Source organism: Eubalaena glacialis, chromosome 3 (assembly GCF_028564815.1).
Source record: "Eubalaena glacialis isolate mEubGla1 chromosome 3, mEubGla1.1.hap2.+ XY, whole genome shotgun sequence".
Taxonomy (NCBI): Eukaryota; Metazoa; Chordata; class Mammalia; order Artiodactyla; family Balaenidae; genus Eubalaena; species Eubalaena glacialis.
In genome coordinates, this window is record NC_083718.1 from 183,195,058 (window position 1) to 183,214,549 (window position 19,492).

General features: G+C 48.1%; 2 protein-coding genes across 5 annotated transcripts in view; one reads left to right on the forward strand and one right to left on the reverse strand.

The window, feature by feature from the left end:
* Positions 1–61: 61 nt before the first annotated feature.
* On the forward strand, positions 62–8,529 carry AGMAT (agmatinase). Its single transcript, XM_061184913.1, has 7 exons — positions 62–360; positions 1,349–1,551; positions 4,073–4,121; positions 5,166–5,361; positions 5,800–5,979; positions 7,502–7,586; positions 8,328–8,529. Exons 1-7 carry the CDS (start codon positions 62–64, stop codon positions 8,399–8,401), a joined length of 1,086 nt encoding a protein of 361 aa, XP_061040896.1. The 3' UTR covers positions 8,402–8,529.
* Positions 8,530–9,524: 995 nt separating this feature from the next.
* The window catches only part of DNAJC16 (DnaJ heat shock protein family (Hsp40) member C16), a 36,128-nt gene continuing 26,160 nt past the window's right edge, over positions 9,525–19,492 (reverse strand). For 3 of the 4 annotated variants that reach the window (XM_061184910.1, XM_061184909.1, XM_061184911.1), the window contains 8 exons: positions 18,754–18,884; positions 16,875–17,058; positions 15,719–15,901; positions 15,500–15,576; positions 14,292–14,372; positions 14,102–14,200; positions 13,362–13,532; positions 9,525–12,858 (listed from right to left, as the gene is read on the reverse strand). In XM_061184910.1, coding sequence (XP_061040893.1) covers positions 12,459–12,858; positions 13,362–13,532; positions 14,102–14,200; positions 14,292–14,372; positions 15,500–15,576; positions 15,719–15,901; positions 16,875–17,058; positions 18,754–18,884 — 1,326 coding nt within the window. In that variant the 3' untranslated portion in view covers positions 9,525–12,458. The remainder of the gene's footprint in view (positions 12,859–13,361; positions 13,533–14,101; positions 14,201–14,291; positions 14,373–15,499; positions 15,577–15,718; positions 15,902–16,874; positions 17,059–18,753; positions 18,885–19,492) is intronic. The other variant, XR_009700413.1, reaches the window with a different exon arrangement.

Consider the following 19,492-nt stretch of genomic DNA (forward strand, 5'->3'; position numbering starts at 1 on the left):
GGGCGTCTCGGACGCTGGCGTACTCGCCCCGGCCGCTGCGGGGGCCAGCGGGGCGGGCGGGATGCTGCGGCTGCTGGCGTCCGGCTGCGCCCGGGGCCTGGGGGGCGGCGGGGGCGCGCGGGGGCTGGCTCCCGGGGGCCGCGCGCGTCCTGCCGCGGGGCTCTGCGACCCCGGCAGCAGCCAGAGCCGCCAGGCCTCCGACGCCCCCCGGAACCAACCTCCCAGCTCCGAGTTCGTGGCCCGGTCGGTGGGCATCTGCTCCATGATGCGGCTGCCCGTGCAGGCCTCCCCCGAGGGGCTGGATGCCGCCTTCATCGGGGTGCCGCTGGACATTGGGACCTCCAACCGGCCCGGGGCGAGGTAAGCCCCGAAGGACTCGGGGACACGTGTTGGGACAGCCTGGCGGCCACCGCGCACACAAAACTCATGGAGAGGCGCTTTCCCTCACCCAGGGTCGAGTTGGAAGCCAGTGCCTGGCTCCAAAGTGCCCCTAATCCTTTGAGAGACAGCTGGTTTCCCTCAAGCAACCCTGAGGGCTCAGCCGTGTCATCCATTGGTAAAGAAAGGGGGTTCAAGGACTGAACCTTCTCCCTGCCCCATTCCCTGGCCTAGCTGGGATGGTGGCTGTGGGTACCCCCGGTTTACAGAAGCAGGGGACATTAGGTTTGAGAACAGAAGCTGGTTGCCCCTTCCCCAAACCTCTAGATGTCACCTGATTCAAGAATTTGCTCCAAATGAGGCAATTTTTTTCCCTTTTTTTGGTCACGCAGCCTGAGGGATCTTAGTTCCCCCACCAGGGATCACCGCGTGCCCCCTGCAGTGGAAATGCGGAGTCTTAACCACTAAACCGCCAGGGAAGTCCCCAAAATAAGGCAGTTTTCCTAAGATCAAGGTAGAGGAAGTAAAATCGATTTTTCTAATTATTGAACATCAGCTATTTAGATTCCGCAGCAACAGTTTAGGAAATTGAGGCTCAGGGAGATTAAGAAATTATCTAATGCCATTTAGTAAATTGGTGATTGGTGGGCTTCTAAGTCTGTACCTTTAATCTCTTCACTATATAGCCTAGATCAGTGGTCCTCACCGTGTGTGTGACTTTTTCCCACCGGGGGACATTTGGCAGAGTCTGGAGGCATTTTTGGTTATCACAACGTGGGGGAAGGGGTGCTACTGGCATTTAGTGGGTAAAGACCAGGGTTGCTGCTAAACATCCTGCAATGTATAGGATGACCCCTACCCCCTGCAACAAAGAGTCAGCCAGCCCCAGCACAGAGCCTGGGAAGCCCCGGCCTAGGCAGAGCCTCTAAACCTTTAGGGATGGCTCACAGGCTGATTCTTTCTCCTCCAGATTTGGACCCCGACGGATCCGCGAAGAATCAGTGCTGCTTCGGCCAGCCAACCCTAGCACAGGAGCCCTCCCCTTCCAGTCCCTCATGGTTGCAGACCTAGGCGATGTGAATGTCAATCTTTACAACCTTCAGGACAGCTGCCGCCTAATTCGAGAGGCCTATCAGAAAATTGTAGCAGCTGGCTGTATTCCTCTGACCTTGGGTAATGGCATCTGCAAGGGAGAGGGTAGTTCTCTGAGCTCAGGGTCTATTTATCATGAGCTGGAGTACGGTTACTTCTCCAGGGTGAGCCACTGTCAATATGGAGACAGTAGGAAAGGGAACATTTTTAGTTCATTTATTTTAACCCCTGGGGAGAGGATATTTACATTTTTGGACTAATGTGCCTGACAGGGATGGACCAGGGTGAAGCAAGTGAGGCATTCACCTTGGTGCAAAATTTAAGGGGTGCCAAAAAGTCAGCAATACATATTACTGATTTCCCTTTTTGCCTCAGGTTCCAATATGGCTCAGAACAGCACAGTTGCTGATCCTATCTTTCTTTAAAGTTTATCATGGGGGACTTCCCTGGTGGCGCAGTGGTTAAGAATCTGCCTGCCAATGCAGGGCATGTGGGTTCGAGCCCTGGTCCGGGAAGATCCCACATGCTGCGGAGCAACAAAGCCCATGTGCCACAACTACTGAGCCCGCGTGCCTAGAGCCCATGCTCTGCAACAAGAGAAGCCATCGCAGTGAGAAGCCTGCGCACCGCAAGGAAGAGGAGCCCCCGCTCACCGCAACTAGAGAAAGCCCACGCATAGCAACGAAGACCCAACGCAGCCAAAAAAAAAAAAAAAAAAGGGACTTCCCTGGTGGCGCAGTGGTTAAGAATCCGCCTGCCAATGCAGGGGACACGGGTTCGAGCCCTGGTCCGGGAAGATCCCACATGCCGCGGAGCAACTAAGCCCGTGGGCCACAACTACTGAGCCTGCGCTCTAGAGCCTGCGTGCCACATCTACTGAGCCCACATGCTGCAACTACTGAAGCCCACGCGCCTAGAGCCCGTGCTCCGCAACAAGAGAAGCCACCGCAATGAGAAGCCCGTGCACTGCAACGAAGAGTAGCCCCTGCTCACCGCAACTAGAGAAAGCCCGCGTGCAGCAACAAAGACCCAAGGCAGCCAAAAATAAAATAAAATAAATAAATTTATAAAAAAGAAAAATAAATAAATAAAATAAAGTAGCGCGGGCTTCTGATTGCAGTGGCTTCTCTTGTTGTGGAGCACGGGCTGTAGGCACGCGGGCTCAGTAGTTGCAGCGTGCAGGCTCTGAGGCGCACGGGCTTCAGTAGTTGTGCCTCTCAGGCTTAGTTGCTCTGCGGCATGTGGGGTCTTCCCAGACTCGGGCTCGAACCTGTGTCCCCTGCATTGGCAGGCGGATTCGTAACCACTGCACCACCAGGGAAGTCCCTATCATGGATTCTTTTTTTGCATTGATTTTGATTTTTAAAAATATTACATTAAAATAGTATTTATCTTGATTACTGAGTAGTTTTTTTTTTTGTTTTGGCCACACAGCTTGCAGGATCTTCGTTCGTCCCCTGGCCAGGGATGGGCCCCAGGCCCCCTGCAGTGTAAGCGCAGAGTCCTAATCGCTGGACCGCCAGGGAATTCCCCAATTACTGAGTTTTTTTTTTTTTTTTTTTTGGTGTCCCTTCAATTTTGCATCCAGCAAGTGCCTCTATCCACCTCACCTTGTCCCAGCCCTTGATGCCAGGCCTGAGGAGGCTGCCAGCAGGGACTTAGTTGTGACTTTTTAACTATTTCAAGGACGTTGTTTCAATGACTTTATTTGAGAGAACTGCAAGGGGGTCTTTTCCTCTTGTCAGGGTCTACGTCAATCTATACAGCAGCTTTCCTCTTACCCTCCCCCACCCTGCCACACTCTCACTGTAGCAGTTCTTTCTCTTCCCGTTCACCAATAGTCAAAATAGTACCTTTTTCTAAATATCCAAATTTATTTTTGCCAAATGAGAGGGCCTAGCCTGCAGAGCATAGTGGTAAGGAGTGGGGTTTCTGGCTGACGTGGTTTGAAATCTCAGCTCCACCTCTCACTAGCTATTCATGCTTCATTTCCTTATCTGTAATATGGGAATAAAAATACCACCACCTACCTTCTTATATTGTGTCAGGGGCATATAACAAAAGTGCATATAAAGTGCCCAGCTTTGTGACTGGCATGTTTTAAGCTTCCATAAATATTAGCTATTGTTGTTATTAATAATTATCAATGGTAATACTTTTCTAGGCCTGTGCTGTCCATTATGGTAGCCCCTAGCCACATGTGGCTATTTAAATGAATTACAATTAAATAAAATAAAAAATTCAATTCTTCAGTTGCATGAGCCACATTTCAATAGCCAATGGCTAGTGAGCACCATGTTGGCCAGTGCAGATACAGAACATGCGTGTCACTGCAGGAAGTTCAACTGGACAGAGCTGGTCCGAGCATTTTCCCTATAAGTCTTAATTTAATTTCCTCTTTTAAATGACAGTGTAATGTCAAACATTTAGTGGCCATTTCCCCACCACTGAACAAGATCATATTTTAGCTGGGGTTATAGTTCTTCCAGTCTAATCGAAAGGGTGGCAGAATTGGGCAAATTAACAGATCGTTCTAGGTGATACATGGTCCTCGAATCTTATCCACGTTCCAGATGTATTCTTCTTTTTTTTCTCCTTGAAGGTGGAGATCACACAATCACGTATCCTATATTGCAAGCGATGGCAGAAAAGTAAGTCCCAAAAGGCCGGAGCTGGGGAATGAGTTGTTTTCTGCTAGATGGTGTCAGGTGACCTCTGCTGGCTCAGGTTATTGGGGATGATAGGAAATTCCCCATTGAGTTGCTTCTATGGATCAAAATTAAGGTCGAGCTCCAGGTGTGTCTGTCAGTCACCAGATGGGAGCCAAGACAATTTATTATTAACACCCTGGCCACCCGCCCTTGCCCTAGATCTGCTCTGGTATGCACGCTCAGCATTTGCCTCTGTTTTTGGAAGATGAGCCCCTAGTGAAACACACAACCCCAGTTAACTTCAGTTTCTGTTTTGCTGCAAAGGCCAAATACGAATACTGACAGGCACAATGGTGTTGTTTGCTGAGGAGAGGCCCTGTTTTTTCCTGAAAGGGCCCCTTTCCCAGAGGATGAGAAGATGGATTTTTCCAGTAGTGAAAATCTACCAGATTGACTAATTTTGGTTAGTTAGTTTGAGAAATAGACAGATGGGCCAAGGTGGTGCAGCTCCAGAATTCATATAGAGGAAAGCTATGTGGGTGGCATTCTGGTTGGAGGTGGGTGGGTGGGTACAAGGCTTTTCTGGAAGCTGTGTTTGCCTGGCACTGATTTGGATTGTCTGTTTTTTTTGGGCGGCTGGCAGGGTTGATGGGGATTATAGAGAGAGAGCTGAGTGGAAGCTGCTTCTTGGTACCGCAGTTGGAGAAAGGGTGGTGCTGGTTAGTTGAGCCTTCAGACGAGCTCACCTGAGCCACCACCCTTTATTTTCATCCTCCCAGCCCTCTCCATCTGTAAGTGAAGAAAATTCTGGGTGATAGGTAGGAAGCTAAAGCACATGACTATTTTCTGCCTGACTTCTCTGAGCTTATTGTTCTTCTGAGAAGCTAAGCGGTTTGAAGACAGAAACCAGTTGCAAGGCTGGTAACTGATGCCAGGTCCCCACTCCATGGCTATGAATCGTCATCAAGTTTTGGTGGCCTGGAGGGTGGTTGTGTTCAGGCCCCACTGGGAGGCCTGGCCTCTGAGCTGCCCTGTTGTCATCAGGCATGGGCCTGTAGGGCTGGTGCACGTGGACGCACACATGGACACGGCGGACACGGCCCTGGGTGAGAAGCTCTATCACGGGACGCCCTTCCGCCGGTGCGTGGACGAGGGACTCCTGGACTGTAAGCGCGTGGTACAGATCGGCATCCGGGGCTCTTCCATGACCTTGGATACCTACAGATACAGCCGGAGCCAGGTGACAGGCCGAAAGCCCCTCCCTCTGTCCCCGGCCCCAAAGTGCCTTCCTCTCCATTGCCCACTCAATGGAGGCTAGGGATTCAAAGGTACTTTGCTAATCAAGCTCACAGTGGGGACAGAAGGGTGAGTTTGCATCATGTGGAGCAGATAGGAGCGGGGATGGTAGTTCACGAGGCAGAGGAGGCCTCTTATCGCTGGGGAGGGGAGACAAGCAGAAACAAACCAAGCCCTTGGATGCTGCTGGCTTGGAAAAGAGTGGAGGAGGTCCAGACCCAAGGCGATGGGTCTGATATGGGGATGATAGTTCCCTCCTCATGGAGATCGAGGGTCAACTTTGAGGTGCACATAAGCTGAGCACGGGGTAGGCCTATAGGAAATGCCCAGTAAATGCTGCCAGGCCCAAGTGTCAACTTTCTGCTCTTCAATTCTTTCTCAGGGCTTCCGGGTGGTCCTGGCCGAAGACTGCTGGATGAAGTCACTGGTTCCTCTGATGGGGAAAGTGAGGCAGCAGATGGGAGTCAGACCCATTTATATCAGCTTTGATATCGACGGCTTGGACCCTGCCTATGCCCCAGGGACAGGGACACCCGAAATTGCTGGTCTCACCCCTAGTCAGGTAAGGAGGCTCCACCAGTGACACTTCCTGTGGGTGAGGATACTTAGCTCCCAACTTTCCTGGGACTTGAACTGAGTCTTTAGAAATCAGGATGGGCTTTTAAAATCAGAGCACCTGGACCTTTATTGCGCTCAGGGCTGATCACAGGTTTGGATTCTCCCTTATTGATGAGTGACTGATTTTGGCAAGGGCCCTCGTTTCTTTTTTTTTTTTTTTTTTTTTAATTTATTTATTTATTTTTGGCTGCGTTGGGTCTTCGTTGCTGCGTGTGGGCTTTCTCTAGTTGCAGCGAGCGGGGGCTACTCTTCGTTGCGGTGCACAGGCTTCTCATTGCGGTGGCTTCTCTTGTTGCAGAGCATGGGCTCTAGGTGCGCAGGCTTCAGTAGTTGTGGCACGCGGGCTCAGTAGTTGTGGTTCATGGGTCCTAGAGCGCAGGCTCAGTAGCTGTGGCGCACGGGCTTAGTTGCTCCACAGCATGTGGGATCTTCCCGGACCAGGGTTTGAACCCGTGTCCCCTGCATTGGCAGGCGGATTCTTAACCACTGTGCCACCAGAGAAGCCCCCTCGTTTCTCATCTGGGATATAATAGTCCGTTATTTGGTCTTTCTGCCTCTGGTCTACCTGTTCATGGGGACAATATTGTAGTGTCCCCTGTTCAGACACCAAACTTACCTTTTTGGGGTTATATTTTAAAGGTATGCACAGTGGGATTAACACCTCCCAGGGTAGTTCAAGAGTTTTAGAAACCCCCGAAGAGAGCTCCCATGGTATGCTCAGCATAAGGACAGGGAGGCAGAGCTGGAGCGTGGCTGCACTGAGAAGGAAAGCCCCAGGGGTGGACCTTCGCTCTGTTCACTACTCTCCGAGCCGAGGAGAGTGTCTGACGTATAAGTAGGAGGTACTCACAGGTAGTGGAGTAAATGAATGAAGACTGCTTGAACTAATCAACTATCTTCTATCCTCTCGGAAAGGAGGACGGTCATAACTGGCTCTCTGAAGCCTTTCCCAGTTCCTGTCGGCTTTCTAGAACACACTTCTCATTCCTCGGCTTCGCATGCTTCCCGCTTTTCACCTGCAGAACGGAAGCAAAGTGACGCTCTTACTGCCACCCCCCTCACTCGTCCTATCTCCGGCCACGTCTGACTGCTAGTACTTCTTCCGTCTTGGCGCCTTTGCATGCGTCTTTCCCTCTCCCTGGGCTGCCCTCCCCCTACTCCTCTGCTTGGTCAGTTCCTTGAGCTAAGTGTTTGCACCTTGCGGGAGCCGTCTCCAGCCTCTTCAGGCTGCGACATGTGCTCATACTATTCCTGAAGCCCTTCATGCTGGCATTGAAGCGATTGGTTTGTTTGCCTCTGTGATCCCACCAGGGTGCCTGGTGGTCAATGGATGTTTATTGAGGGAAAGCGACAGTTCCAAGTCGAAGGGCAGGCCCGTGTTGGGAGAAATCCATGGAGGCCTCTACTGGTTGCTTTCTGTTGTCAATGATTACCTCTCTGGACAACTCAAGCTTCATCTTGGACAGGCTCTGGAGATCATCCGGGGTTGTCAAGGTCTGAACGTGGTGGGTTGTGATCTTGTGGAGGTTTCACCGCCGTACGATCCTTCTGGTGAGTAAGGGAGACAAATGTGATCCGTAGGCAGCGGCCAGTTTAAATTGTATTAATCTAGTTAATAAGTAGATGGATGGGTCCCTTTATATCACTCGGGAACCGGCTGGGTATGTCCTACAGTGAAGAAAATAAACCTGTTACTGTACACCGTACAGATGTGAGCTAATGAACCGTAACAAAACCCCTGGGAGGCAGCTAAGGGTTGTTAGCTGGCCCACCCGTCAGCAGAAGAGAGAGAAACCAGCGTGCAGTTCAGTGATAGGGCTGCCCAGTGCCAGCTGCTTTGGATATTTCATTGAAAAGTGAATTCTGAAGGCATAAATGATATTTATTAATATTGATAAAGTGGGAGAGTTAGGTGGTTTAGGAGAGAGATTCAAAGCCGATGCCATCCCAATAATTTTAATCTAGAAAAGCTTACAGGGTTAGGCCTGTTAGCCTTAGAGGATAGATAGTAAATACGCTACACACCAACATGATAGGTTTTCCTTTGGGGGAAATCTGTTCTCAGAGTAAAGAGAGCCTTCTGAATTTTAAAATACCATTTCTGAATGATGCTTGATGGAGAGAACGCCGGGGAAAGCATCTCCACGGGGCGGTGGGGAACCGCAGAGGAGCGCGCAAGGCAGGACTCTGGAAGAGGAAGCACAGAGGGACAAAGGCTGAGGAGCCCGAGAGGCTCGGCCTCGGGAGGCGGTCTGGGCGGTGTTCACGTTTGGGTTTTTCACTGCTTTGTAGGAAACACAGCCCTCATGGCGGCTAACCTGCTGTTTGAGATGCTGTGTGTTCTCCCCAAAGTGACAGTCGTCTGAGTCTTGTGCTACGACGTTCAAGATAAACAAGAGCTTGCCTGGATGACAGGTTCTCCACAAGAGCTTATGTGCAAGCAATCCGAGCACTAAAGAGTTTATGCCAATAAAACATTCTGCTAAAAGTGTCATTGGTGGCTCTACAGTCGGGGCTTACGGTAGAACTCTAATCCAAACAGCTAATATTCCTAAGGTGTTTGAATTAACTTAAAAAAAATGCACTTGTGCTGCTTTGATTTTTTTTTTTCCTTTGATGAATGGTGATGGAGGATAAAGGGGAAAGGGATGGAGAATTTAGTTTAAGATTATCTAAAATCTGGAGGAGGGGCTTCCCTGGTGGCGCGGTGGTTAAGAATCCACCTGCCAATGCAGGGGACACGGGTTCGAGCCCTGGTCCGGGAAGATCCCACATGCCGCGGAGCAACTAAGCCCGTGGGCCACAACTACTGAGCCTGCACTCTAGAGCCCACGAGCCACGACTACTGAAGCCCACGCGCCTAAAGCCCGTGCTCCGCAACAAGAGAAGCCACCGCAATGAGAAGCCCGTGCACCGCAACGAAGAGTAGCCCCCGCTCGCCCCAACTAGAGAAAGCCCAGGCGCAGCAACAAAGACCCAACGCAGCCAAAAATAAATAAATAAATAAATTAAAAAAAAAAATCTGGAGGAATGAAATGAAAAAACCCTATGAAATAATACTGTAGAAAAACATTCCATATTTCTATAGTATCTTCCTTTAAAATACAGCCCCTACTCTGAGGAGCATCTTGGTTTTAGGACCATCGTGAACATAAAAAAAGTTTGAAAGAAAAAATAACATGCAGATCCTAATAAAGAAACTTCCCACTCAAAAGCCCGGGAAGATGCACGAATGTCTTCTAAACCAGGTGACATCAGCTGGCTCTTAGTGAGCCTTCCTTAACCTGCTCCCTCTGAGCCTCAGTTTTGCATTATCTTCTCTTCAAGCTGACCCACCCTCTATGACAGCAATTCCCGAAATCTGCAGTGGAGGCGTGATGACCTTAAGCATGTGTTGAGTTACACGCGAATTCAATTTTGTTGATAACGTGTCCATGGTCAAATCATCATCTCGTGACATAAGACCTACCCATAATCATCACACATTAAAATAGTTTATTTCTGTTTCCAGTCTGTAATATTCTTAAAACAAAATAACATCAGCTTCAGTGCCTGTTCACAATACAAAACAAAAACAACATAAAAAAGACACCATTTGCCAAATAAGTTATTTGTTCCTAAGAGTATCAAAAGTGCAAAATATTCACCTTCTTTTCAGGTCTGTCTCGAAAGTATCATCAGCCTCCTTGACAAACTGAACAGATTCGGCAGCAGACACGCTGCGTTTGTTTCAAGGGACAATGTCAGGTATTTGGACGTGACCAACGTTTCAGCTGTAAAGAATGTTTTGCATCAGCTTTTCAAGAATTTTACTTAGAAAAAAACGTTTGAGTGTTTGCTCCTAATCCCTTTCCCCAAACAATGCAAATCACTTAAAACACATTCAGATCCCACTTCTTTTTATAGCAGGAAAACATTTATGTACTGAATAAGGAGGGAATCAACCTATTATTTGAAACCACAACCACGTTTTCATGGTCAGTAAGCGATGGCAGCAGGACTGTGGTGCCTAATGGGAGTTAGGGCAGGCTTGCTCGCTGAAATGTTGCCTAGTTGGAGGTGATGAACTCTGTGTCAGACAGATTGTGCCACCGACACCTGGGCTAATAAAAAAAATTTTTTTTTAAATGGGTGCGTATATCTACAAAGGCTTGTTTTAGGCCAGTTGTCCCCATCTGCTCAACACGATGCATAGTCTGTATCAATCAGAAAAACCCACCTCTGAAAACATCAACGTTGTCAGTTTCAAGATACTCGAAGACTAGGAAGTTAACTTAAAGCCAAAATTGGGTCTGTGTGATTACATATGTAAGAGAAATGGTAGCATTGGCTGTCCAGGACAGTGGCTCATACATTTGACACAAAAGTAAACAAATTCATGGAAATGACATTCAGGAGGAAAGGCTTGGGTGGTCAAGGGTAAAGGTCAGTTTAAAAGCTTCCCAGTTTCCTCTTGGGGGACATAGCTACCAGCCCCCAAACGGATCTGTAGATGACGTTTTTGGATTGAAATATTTCCTAGGAACGTTTTCACCATTATCACTTTCCTTTCTTTATACAAATGAAAGGTGCAGCTGTCTGAAGGTGCTTTTTATTTTAATGATACAATTTTTTAAAGTGAACGAATCTGGGGTGTTTTTGGTTTTCAGAAATTAAGGTCAGGAATCCCATTAGTACCAGAAATTAAAAAAATAAAAACCTACCACTGAACCAAAACACTACTCATATAAGCAACTTGGCCATAAGAGATGCAGAAAATAATTTTGAGGACATGGTGCATCACAGAGCCAAAAATGAACTCCTTGATCAGTTCTACCTAGGCCAGGTGCCATGAGATACGGCAATCAGAATAAACACCCACTTTTAGAGGACCGTGTGGAAAAATAAAGCCTGGCAGTGATTTATTTTTTTAAATAAAGCTATAGATTCCATGAAAACTAGGAGTTTCTGGGCTCAAATAATTTGTTACTTGCCACTGTAGCTCAATCCAAATGGCTTAGTTTAAAGCAATTACGATTAAAGAAAATATTAACCTATTTTGTCCCATCACTGATTTTGACCCTTCACTTTACAAAAAGGCAAGTTGTTTTGACATTTGAACTCTCTGAGGTTGTCCAAACTCCACTGGTGTTGTGCTCTAAAAAGAAAAGGTAAGCTCTCTAACTGGCTGGTAGGGCCCCGCCTGGGGTCCATCGTTCACTGGAGCTCAGCGAGCTGGGGTGCTGATGACAGGTCTGACCCTGTTACTGGTGAAGCAGTTGTAACTTAAGAGTGAAAACAATTAAGATGAGACATCAAAGTGAGCAAAACAGGAGTCTAGATCGTGTCTTGGCTCACTTGTCACCAAAGAGGACTTGAAGATACAGCACTTTTGGGGTAACAGTATTCAAAATACAATTGCTGAGAAATTTTAAGTTCCTTGATACAAAGATATGTCTGATATTTTACTAAAGAGACATCACTGTAGGGAAGAGGTTCCTTGAGCCTGACTCACGGCAGGAATAACGTGTCTTCAGTTTAACATCTACTGGCTTATAGCAGCTTATCTCTACGTTCAGAGAGCAAGATTACAAGTTATGGCTCCTAATATCCATACCCTACAACTGACAGAGGCAGAAAGGCATCTGAAAACATACAGGTAAATGGCTCAAGGTCATTACAGTACTTCTTGCCACGCGGATCCCTCGCCGGCTACCTTTAGTGTTCGGGAGGGGGCTGATGGGATGCTCACGAAGGCATCACTCAGGCACTGCCCAGCCCTCCCTTCTCTTGTCTTGGGAAGAAAACCAAACATACGTGCAGAAACCCCACTCATTCCTAACCTTTTAAAACCGTGGCTGACAAGCTGTTGTAGGAGGATACCCCCCAAATATACTTTTAGCCATTTACTACCAAAAAAACCATTAATGTAAGATCGCTTGGAACTAGGCCTCTTTTGAGACACAGGGCCCAGAAGCTGCGGTGGGTTGTCCCACCGTTACAGCATGCACCGCGGCAGAAGCACGGCCGAGGCGGGCAGGGGGCAGATGGCCCGACCAGCACACCAGGCTCGCGAGGTCCCCCCAGGCTCTGCTGCAGGGTCCAGCCCTGTGCTTCTCCAACAGCACAGAGACAGGACAGGGGAGGGGGGGCGAGCACGGGGCGGGGCGACAAAGGAAGAGGGAATGAGCAGTCTATTTTCAATAGTGTGGCATTCAAATGAGGAAAAAAGACCCAAAGGAAAGTATTCTGATCTGCGGAATTCATGTGGTGTTTTTCACTCCTAGGTTAGAACAGGACAAAGGAAAGATTCTTCTAGCCACTGTTCTGGAAGAATAATCTAAAATCTATACTCTGTCCATTGTGATAGTTTGAGTCCTGAAAATACCTGTTCACAGGGGCCTGTTAAAAAGTCTGAAGAGTTCGAGCCTCTTTTTGAAATTCTCAGTCTAGTTCAGGCCATGACGGGATATAAAACCTCTGTAAGGAGCCTTCCAGCAGCCGTTCCATCCATAAGGACAGCTTGCTCAATTTTCCTTTGATGGGCCTGGATCCAAGGCCAGAAGAAGATTTCCCTCGAGATTCACCCAGATGGAGGGAAGAGTCCAGGTCACTGCACGACCCCATGGCTTCCTCCTCTTCGACTGTTTTTTGGGGCTTGAAGAGGCAGAAGTATTTCTTGTGGCCATTCAGAGCCAGTACATAGCCCGTGTAGTCACGTTCCATGAAATGCTTGTCGTATTGGTTTGGGATCGGGGCCACATCTTGAGCAAATTCTAGTAAGTATTCCAGCCATTCTCTGTGTTTATCTAGACTCAGGAAGGAAAAGTGCAGGCAGCTGCTCCTGTAGGAAGGACAGAAGGAGGATTTAGGGTATTTCCCGACACATTTAGTCGCAGGGAACACAAGTACCTCAGTCAGATTTTAAATAATAGGAAAAGGCTTTGTGTTGGGTGGGGCCTGAATACAGAAGAAACGAAGGATTTCTGCGGGACCCGGAGGGCTTCTACAATGGCGGCAAGAGCCCCTCATCCATTTCCTGTCCCTTGCTGGGTGTCACTCACATCACTCTCAGTGTCTGGCTTCAGGAAAAGACACAAGAGCTAGAGAAGAGTTTCCTGAAAGGGCTCAGGGAAGACTGAGTTCAAGCTCTTCTGTTCAGAACCAACAGTCAAGGGGAAGAAAGGTCCCCACATGATGGCTTAGAGGTCTGGGTTGGAAAGGTCACAGCCAACATCATGCTGCATGGATAAAGCCCCTCCAGCTCCCTCCTTACCCAAGAATGCAGGCTCTCCCCCTCCTCCTTCCATACCCCCCGCCCCCTCTCATGTGCACACAGGAGCTCACCCAGTGAACGTGTAGACCTCCAAAGCGAATTTCTGCAGCAGGCTGGTCTTGGTGGAATTTGACAGGATGAGGACCACGTTGATGTGGCCTGGCCTCAGGCGTACCAAGTTACTGGTGTACGTTACATCTGTGAGTTCGGTCACCTCCACAAAGCCTTTTTTAGGAATCTTGCTGTGGAGAAAAACTGAGGAATTAAGATCTTGTAGGATAAGGGAATGCCATGACTTTTAAAAGGAACAAGTGGAAGAAAATGATATGTTCTAACCAGACTAGATATGTTATTTAATAGTCTCGAGCCTGACACATGGGCAGGGCGGGACTGACCCCGATTTGCTTATCCCGGGCCTATAAAGAGCCTTGCCGGCGCTGCCGTTCAGCTGGTGTAGAAGCAGCTTTAGGACAGGATGAAGGCTGTCAACACAGTTATGGTGACGCACCATTCTCTGCTTCTGGCTCATCTAGCATCTCCCTGACATGCTTCTTTGCTTCCTTCCCGCCTTCGTTATTAAATCTGGGATTGAGAAACTCAGGGTACTGAGAAGATAACTAGTCCTGTGTCTGAACGCCTAGGCAGTCTCAGTCAACGCTCCTCAGCTGCGACTCTTGCCTAACTCCACATCTCACACAAGGAGGGGAGCCAGAGTGCTTAGCTGTACTAGACCCTCGGACGCTGCTTATCAGACCCCGCGGTCTGCGGGGCTGCTACGGAGGGCGAGGTGCCAGCGTTTGGTTAGGGCAACCTGCTGGGCTCCTTGGTGAAGCTTGGCTCTGTCTTCCCGGTCTTCTCGTGGGCTTCCTCTTTGTCTGGAGGGCTTGACTCTCGCTCCTCATTTGAGTCACTGAAGTAAGAAAAAGGAGTTTTACAGAAGGTTTGTAAGGTTTGGGGCTCACCCTTCAGACACGGCACTGAGCAGACATGGAGGCTCTTACCTGAAAGCCTGAATGATGACAGTGCCGAAGAGGATGAAGAGGGCAGAGAAGACCAGGGACAGAAGGGGCATCATTTCCCGCCTAAAATGAAGTTCACAAGCTCTGGTCAGCTCTATGTGGGCTACTGTGACGTGTCAATGAATGGTTTTAGGTTTCTTCTCTCTGGCTCAAAAACACCCCTAAACAACGCCAAACCAAAAAGCTTTCACATCAACAAACACCTTTTGTTTTTTGGCTGCGCCGTGTAGCTTGTGGGATCTTAGTTACCCGACCAGGGATCAAACCCGTAACCCCTCCGTTGGAGGTGCAGAGTCTTAACCACTGGACCGCCAGGGAAGTCTGACACTTTCTAATCTCATACAAATAGAGGTTTTTTTGGGTGGTGGTGGTGGTGAAAGCAGAGATTTTTCCCTCACTGTTCTAATGCACAGATCACTTATTCAAAAAGTTTTTGTGTCTCAGGCTGTGCTGAATAAATTCTGCAGAAGGAAACAATAAGAGGGGTAACAAACGATTTAAGTTGTGAACATGGAGGAACATTCTAATGTCAAGGGTAGTATCAGGTGACTAAAAGGTCTGTGGAATTATTTCCTTTGATTTTTTTTTTTTTCTGGCCAGAATAATTCAGATGTGGCCCAGAGGGAAGGAGAAGGGAGGAAAAAGTTGACTTCTCAAGATCTCCACTAGGTGTTCTGAAATTTTATGCACCCACAAACACCCATCAAAGGCCTGCTGTTTTTCAGGAGCTGGGTTGGGGGCCAGGAAGCACGAACATGAGTGGGACATGGTCTGTCCTCAGGAGCTCATGGTCTCATTGGGGTGGGAGTGGTATAGCCCTCCCTTCTCCGATTAATTCACTGATTGATTTGTGCATCTATTCACTGGACTCCATGTGCGTCAGGCCCTGTGCTGGACACCAGAGGTGCTCTGATGAAGAGGATGGTCCCAGGCTCTGCTAGCTGGAGGGGCAGCCAGGGGTGATCGTTTCTTTCCCCACCAGTGGGAAAGGGTCAATCAGCAAATATAAAAAAAGGGAAGTCACTGAAAGAAAGAAAAAGGGGAATAGTTGTTGAAAATATGTAAACACTCTTCCACCTGCCTATGGAGTCCACACTGAAATCAAAGAAGAGTGGACTCTTTTCAAAAGAAAAACAGCGGTCCTGGTAGTTAACAGAGAGAAAGAAATGCAAACTTGGCAATACTCCTACCAGTTGCTGTGAAATATGCTGTCCCAAGAGTCTGAGATGTAGTCAGAAGCAGAATAGAGCCACCGAAGGAGAAAAATCTGTTGAGGGAGAAAATGGGTGACGGTCAGGCCTGGACCCCTGAGCCCCGGAGGGAGAAGTCCCCCGCCTCCAACATGGCACTGTTGCTCTGGGGGCTCAGGAGCCCTGCCCGGTGCCCGCTCTCCTGGGCTACGTGCTTACAGGGGCAAGTTCATCGGCCAAGTCGGGGAGCACAGCTTCCGAGGACAGAAGAGCTGGGTCTTTCCGCAGTTGGTCAAGATAACCCAAAAGGATGAATTTATCGCTCTCACTCCCGGTCCAGGGATCCTCCAGGGTCTTATACACCACCCTCCCTGCTGTGTTGCGCCTTTCTAAGATAGACACCTGGGAGAAAAAGAGAGGAAAAACCATGAGAATTCCCAAAAGAATGCGAAGTTACTGTTGCTTGGGTTTTTTTCAGGGAGGATGGAAAATATGGGTCTAGTGAAGCTGAAACACAGGTATGGATGAGTATACAATATCTGCAAGAGATTTACATGTTTCTAACAAAAGAAATTAGTTTTATGGTGACTTTCCAGAGCTTTTGCTAAAGTTAAAGCTCTTTCTTCTCAATAGACTTTGTTCTATAACTTCTGACTTAATGTCATAAAGAAGGAAACCTTCGTTTTTTCAAGAGATTTTTCCATAATTACCAAGATGATGAAAAAGAGAAGAATTTCATGCTTCTGCAGAGAGTGATGATGAAGGAGGGGAAAGGAAGGTCAGATCAATTAGGATGAAGTAAAAGAGGCAGAAGCACAGAAGGGAGACATTTGGCAAGCCTATTACTGGTAGCCTAAGGAAGAGTCTACAAACTAGGTACAGTAAGACTAGACCTGCCAAGGGGAAAGGCTGGTGAAAAGGGCTGACGCTCTTTAATCTTTACCCAGAGGGAAGATGCTTTCTGTGAAGGTCCAAGGCTGAAAATCTAGGAGGTGAAATCAGCACGGTAAAAGACTAGTTTAGGAGTGCTTTCAAAACAGGCTTCGGACAGCACGGGGAACTACACTCAATATCCTGTGATAAACCATAATGGAAAAGAATATAAAAAAGAACGCATATATAACTGAATCAATCTGCTGTACAGCAGAAATTAACACAACATTGTAAATCAACTATACTTCAATTAAAAAAAAAAAAAGTCAAATGGCTTCCAAGCACTCGGAAAACATAAGGCAAAATAAAACAGAACAAACAGGCTTCAGAGATTCCTGGACTTCCCAGAATCTATATTGAAAACTCCTAAGGAAGGAGGACACAGAATTAAGTGCCACGTGCTTGTGAAGAGCTTGAGACCAGGACAGCATCCACGACTCACCGCTGATTTTCCTTGAAACGCGTCGCTGTCTGGCAGTAAGGTGTTGGCAAACTCCTGCTGCCGATCGCTGTAGACGTGCACGAACCTCACCGTGTCCTGCGTGTTTGCCAGAGCAAAGGACAGGAAAGCCTCGAAGGGTTTACTCAACTTGGTAGCCTCAGCGGTCAGTAAAACCACACAGTACCTGCATGTCAACAAAAGAGAAGACGTTAATCCCTGAGGCCACGGCTAGAACCTGAATGGCAAGTGAAGGTGAAAGAGAGGAGACGCTCATTTACAAAGTGAACGAGCATGTTTTAGGAATGAAAGCTTCATGGGGGAGCCTCTAATGAGAGAAAATGTCCAAGGCATTAAAGACCTGCTTCTTTCTAGACTGGTGATGCTCTCCCCAAACCAAACGTCACGACATTTAGAGATGCCTTTGAAGGCAATGGTCACTGAACCCTTGATGCAGAAGGGCCTCGCAGAAAGCACCTGTTCTAGTTCTCCCACCGCAGGCAGGGCTGGTTGAGCCTATCTGAGGCCAGGGCCACTGGGCCTCATTCTGAAGGGCTTCCTTTGTAGTGGTGCCAAGGGAAAGTTCATCTAATCATTCATTCATGCATTCGTTCTCTCAAATACTACTGAGCACTCAGTAGATGCCAGGTAAGACAGACAACGTTCTTGCCCTCGTGGAGCTGATATTCCAGTGTGGAAGGCAGATAACAAATAGATAGATGGATAGATCATGACAAGTAGTGACAAGGGTTATGAAAAAAAAAAGAAGTGAAGGGGAGAGAGTCAAGGGTGGGCTGGGAGTCACGCTCCATCAGACTGGCTGAGCAGAGACGTGAAGGAGGTGCCATAGAGGAAGTGGGGTCTGAGCACTCCAGGCAGAGAGCACCGCAAGGGCAAAGACTCTGAGACTGGGGGACTCGATCCAATTCACAGTGCTAGGAGGATCGCTGGCTGACATGAACTGACTGAGGGAGGGAGAGCGGAGTGGAGGCAGAGGAGGTTAGCAGGCTAACACGGTGGCCTTGACGAGAGGTGACAGTGACGTGGCTAGGGTGGCGGTGCTAACAAAGGGGAGGAGCGCGTGGATTGGGGATATTTTCTGAAGGCGGTATAAATAACAATCCTTAAAGTCCAGGATCACCTGCCTTACATTTAATTAAAGTCTTTCTCCTCTTAGTCTATAAAGGAAACTGAAAAGTCTGGAAACATAGGGAATTTTTCCTATTTTAAACAATATTTTAGTTGTATTTTCACATAACGTGATCAAAATCGCTCTTCCAAATCGGTTTTCCTTTCATATCCAGACAGCTTTCACAGATGAAACAGCCCTAAATTTAAAGGCACTGATTCATTAATCTGAAAGAGGTATAATAAGTATTTTCCCTGTATTTCCAGACTTTAGACACTCTGTATGAATAAGTATGCCTCAGCCTTGCTATTCCCATTTAATTATTTTACCATTTCCTCAGTACCCTCACTTCTCTACTGTTTAGTCATTAACCTGGCTCCTCTCCAAGACCTTCTCCAAGACCCCCCGAGGCTCACCCTGTGTGGAATACTCTGGTAGGAACAGTAACTCTCTCCTACTCCATGCTGCTTTACAGTGACCCAGGCTCTCCTTCATACCCAGCAAAATCTACTCATCCTTTAGGGCTCAGCTAAAGTGTTACCTCTTAGAGGGATCTTCTCTGGCACACCCAATAATTTGGTCCTAAGGTGCCCTGGACTGTTATACCCCTCACTGTCATAGTTGTTCATCAATATTTGTTCCATGAAGAATAAATTCTGACTGTCTCAGGGGCGATGTTTAATTGCCTTGTAGTAAAATGCAACATGCCCCTCTGCTGCACTGATGATCAGGGGCAAAGCCTTCAGTCCTTACTTCCTCTGTCGGAGAGACCGTTTCACAGGGCAGAGTTCATGGAACAACTTCTGGCTGGTGAGCCTGGCTGCCAACAGATACTTGTTTTGGGTGATAAAGTCATCAATGACCTGTTTCTTCATACCTCGGGCCTGGAGAAAAACCAAGAGACAGTGGATTCTGATTCAGTTTTCTCACTGAAAATGGGCTTTACTTACAGCTTAATAAACATGTAGCTGAGGGACTTCCCTGGCGGTCCAGTGGTTAAGACTCCGTGTTCCCAATGCGGGGGGCACAGGTTCAATCTCTGGTCAGGGAACTGAGATCCCGCATGCCGTGCAGCGCGGCCAAAAAAAAAAAGAAAAAAAAAGAAGTGCCTGATCCTGGCTAAAGTAATAAAACCACGTAAGTCAGACACATTTGAGCAGATAAACATGTGGTGATCTTTTTAAAAAATGCAGGGCTGGGACTTCCCTGGTGGCGCAGTGGTTAAGAATCCGCCTGCCAATGCAGGGAACCAGGTTCTAGCCCTGGTCCGGGAAGATCCCACATGCCGCAGAACAACTAAGCCCGTGTGCCACAACTACTGAGACTGCGCCCTAGAGCCCATGAGCCACAACTACTGAGCCTGCGTGCCACAACTACTGAAGCCCACGCGCTTAGAGCCCATGCTCTGCAACAAGAGAAGCCACTGCAATGAGAAGCCCGCGCACTGCAACGAAGAGTAGCCCCCTCTCGCCACAACTACAGAAAGCCTGCG

What these genes read in the sequence shown, in the direction of transcription:
- AGMAT (XM_061184913.1), top strand. Translation starts at nt 62, where the DNA reads ATGCTGCGGCTGCTGGCGTCCGGCTGCGCCCGGGGCCTGGGGGGCGGC. An exon ending in TCCAACCGGCCCGGGGCGAG is followed by an intron (nt 361 to 1,348) that starts GTAAGCCCCGAA and finishes TTTCTCCTCCAG; the next exon opens with ATTTGGACCCCGACGGATCC. An exon ending in CTGTATTCCTCTGACCTTGG is followed by an intron (nt 1,552 to 4,072) that starts GTAATGGCATCT and finishes TTCTCCTTGAAG; the next exon opens with GTGGAGATCACACAATCACG.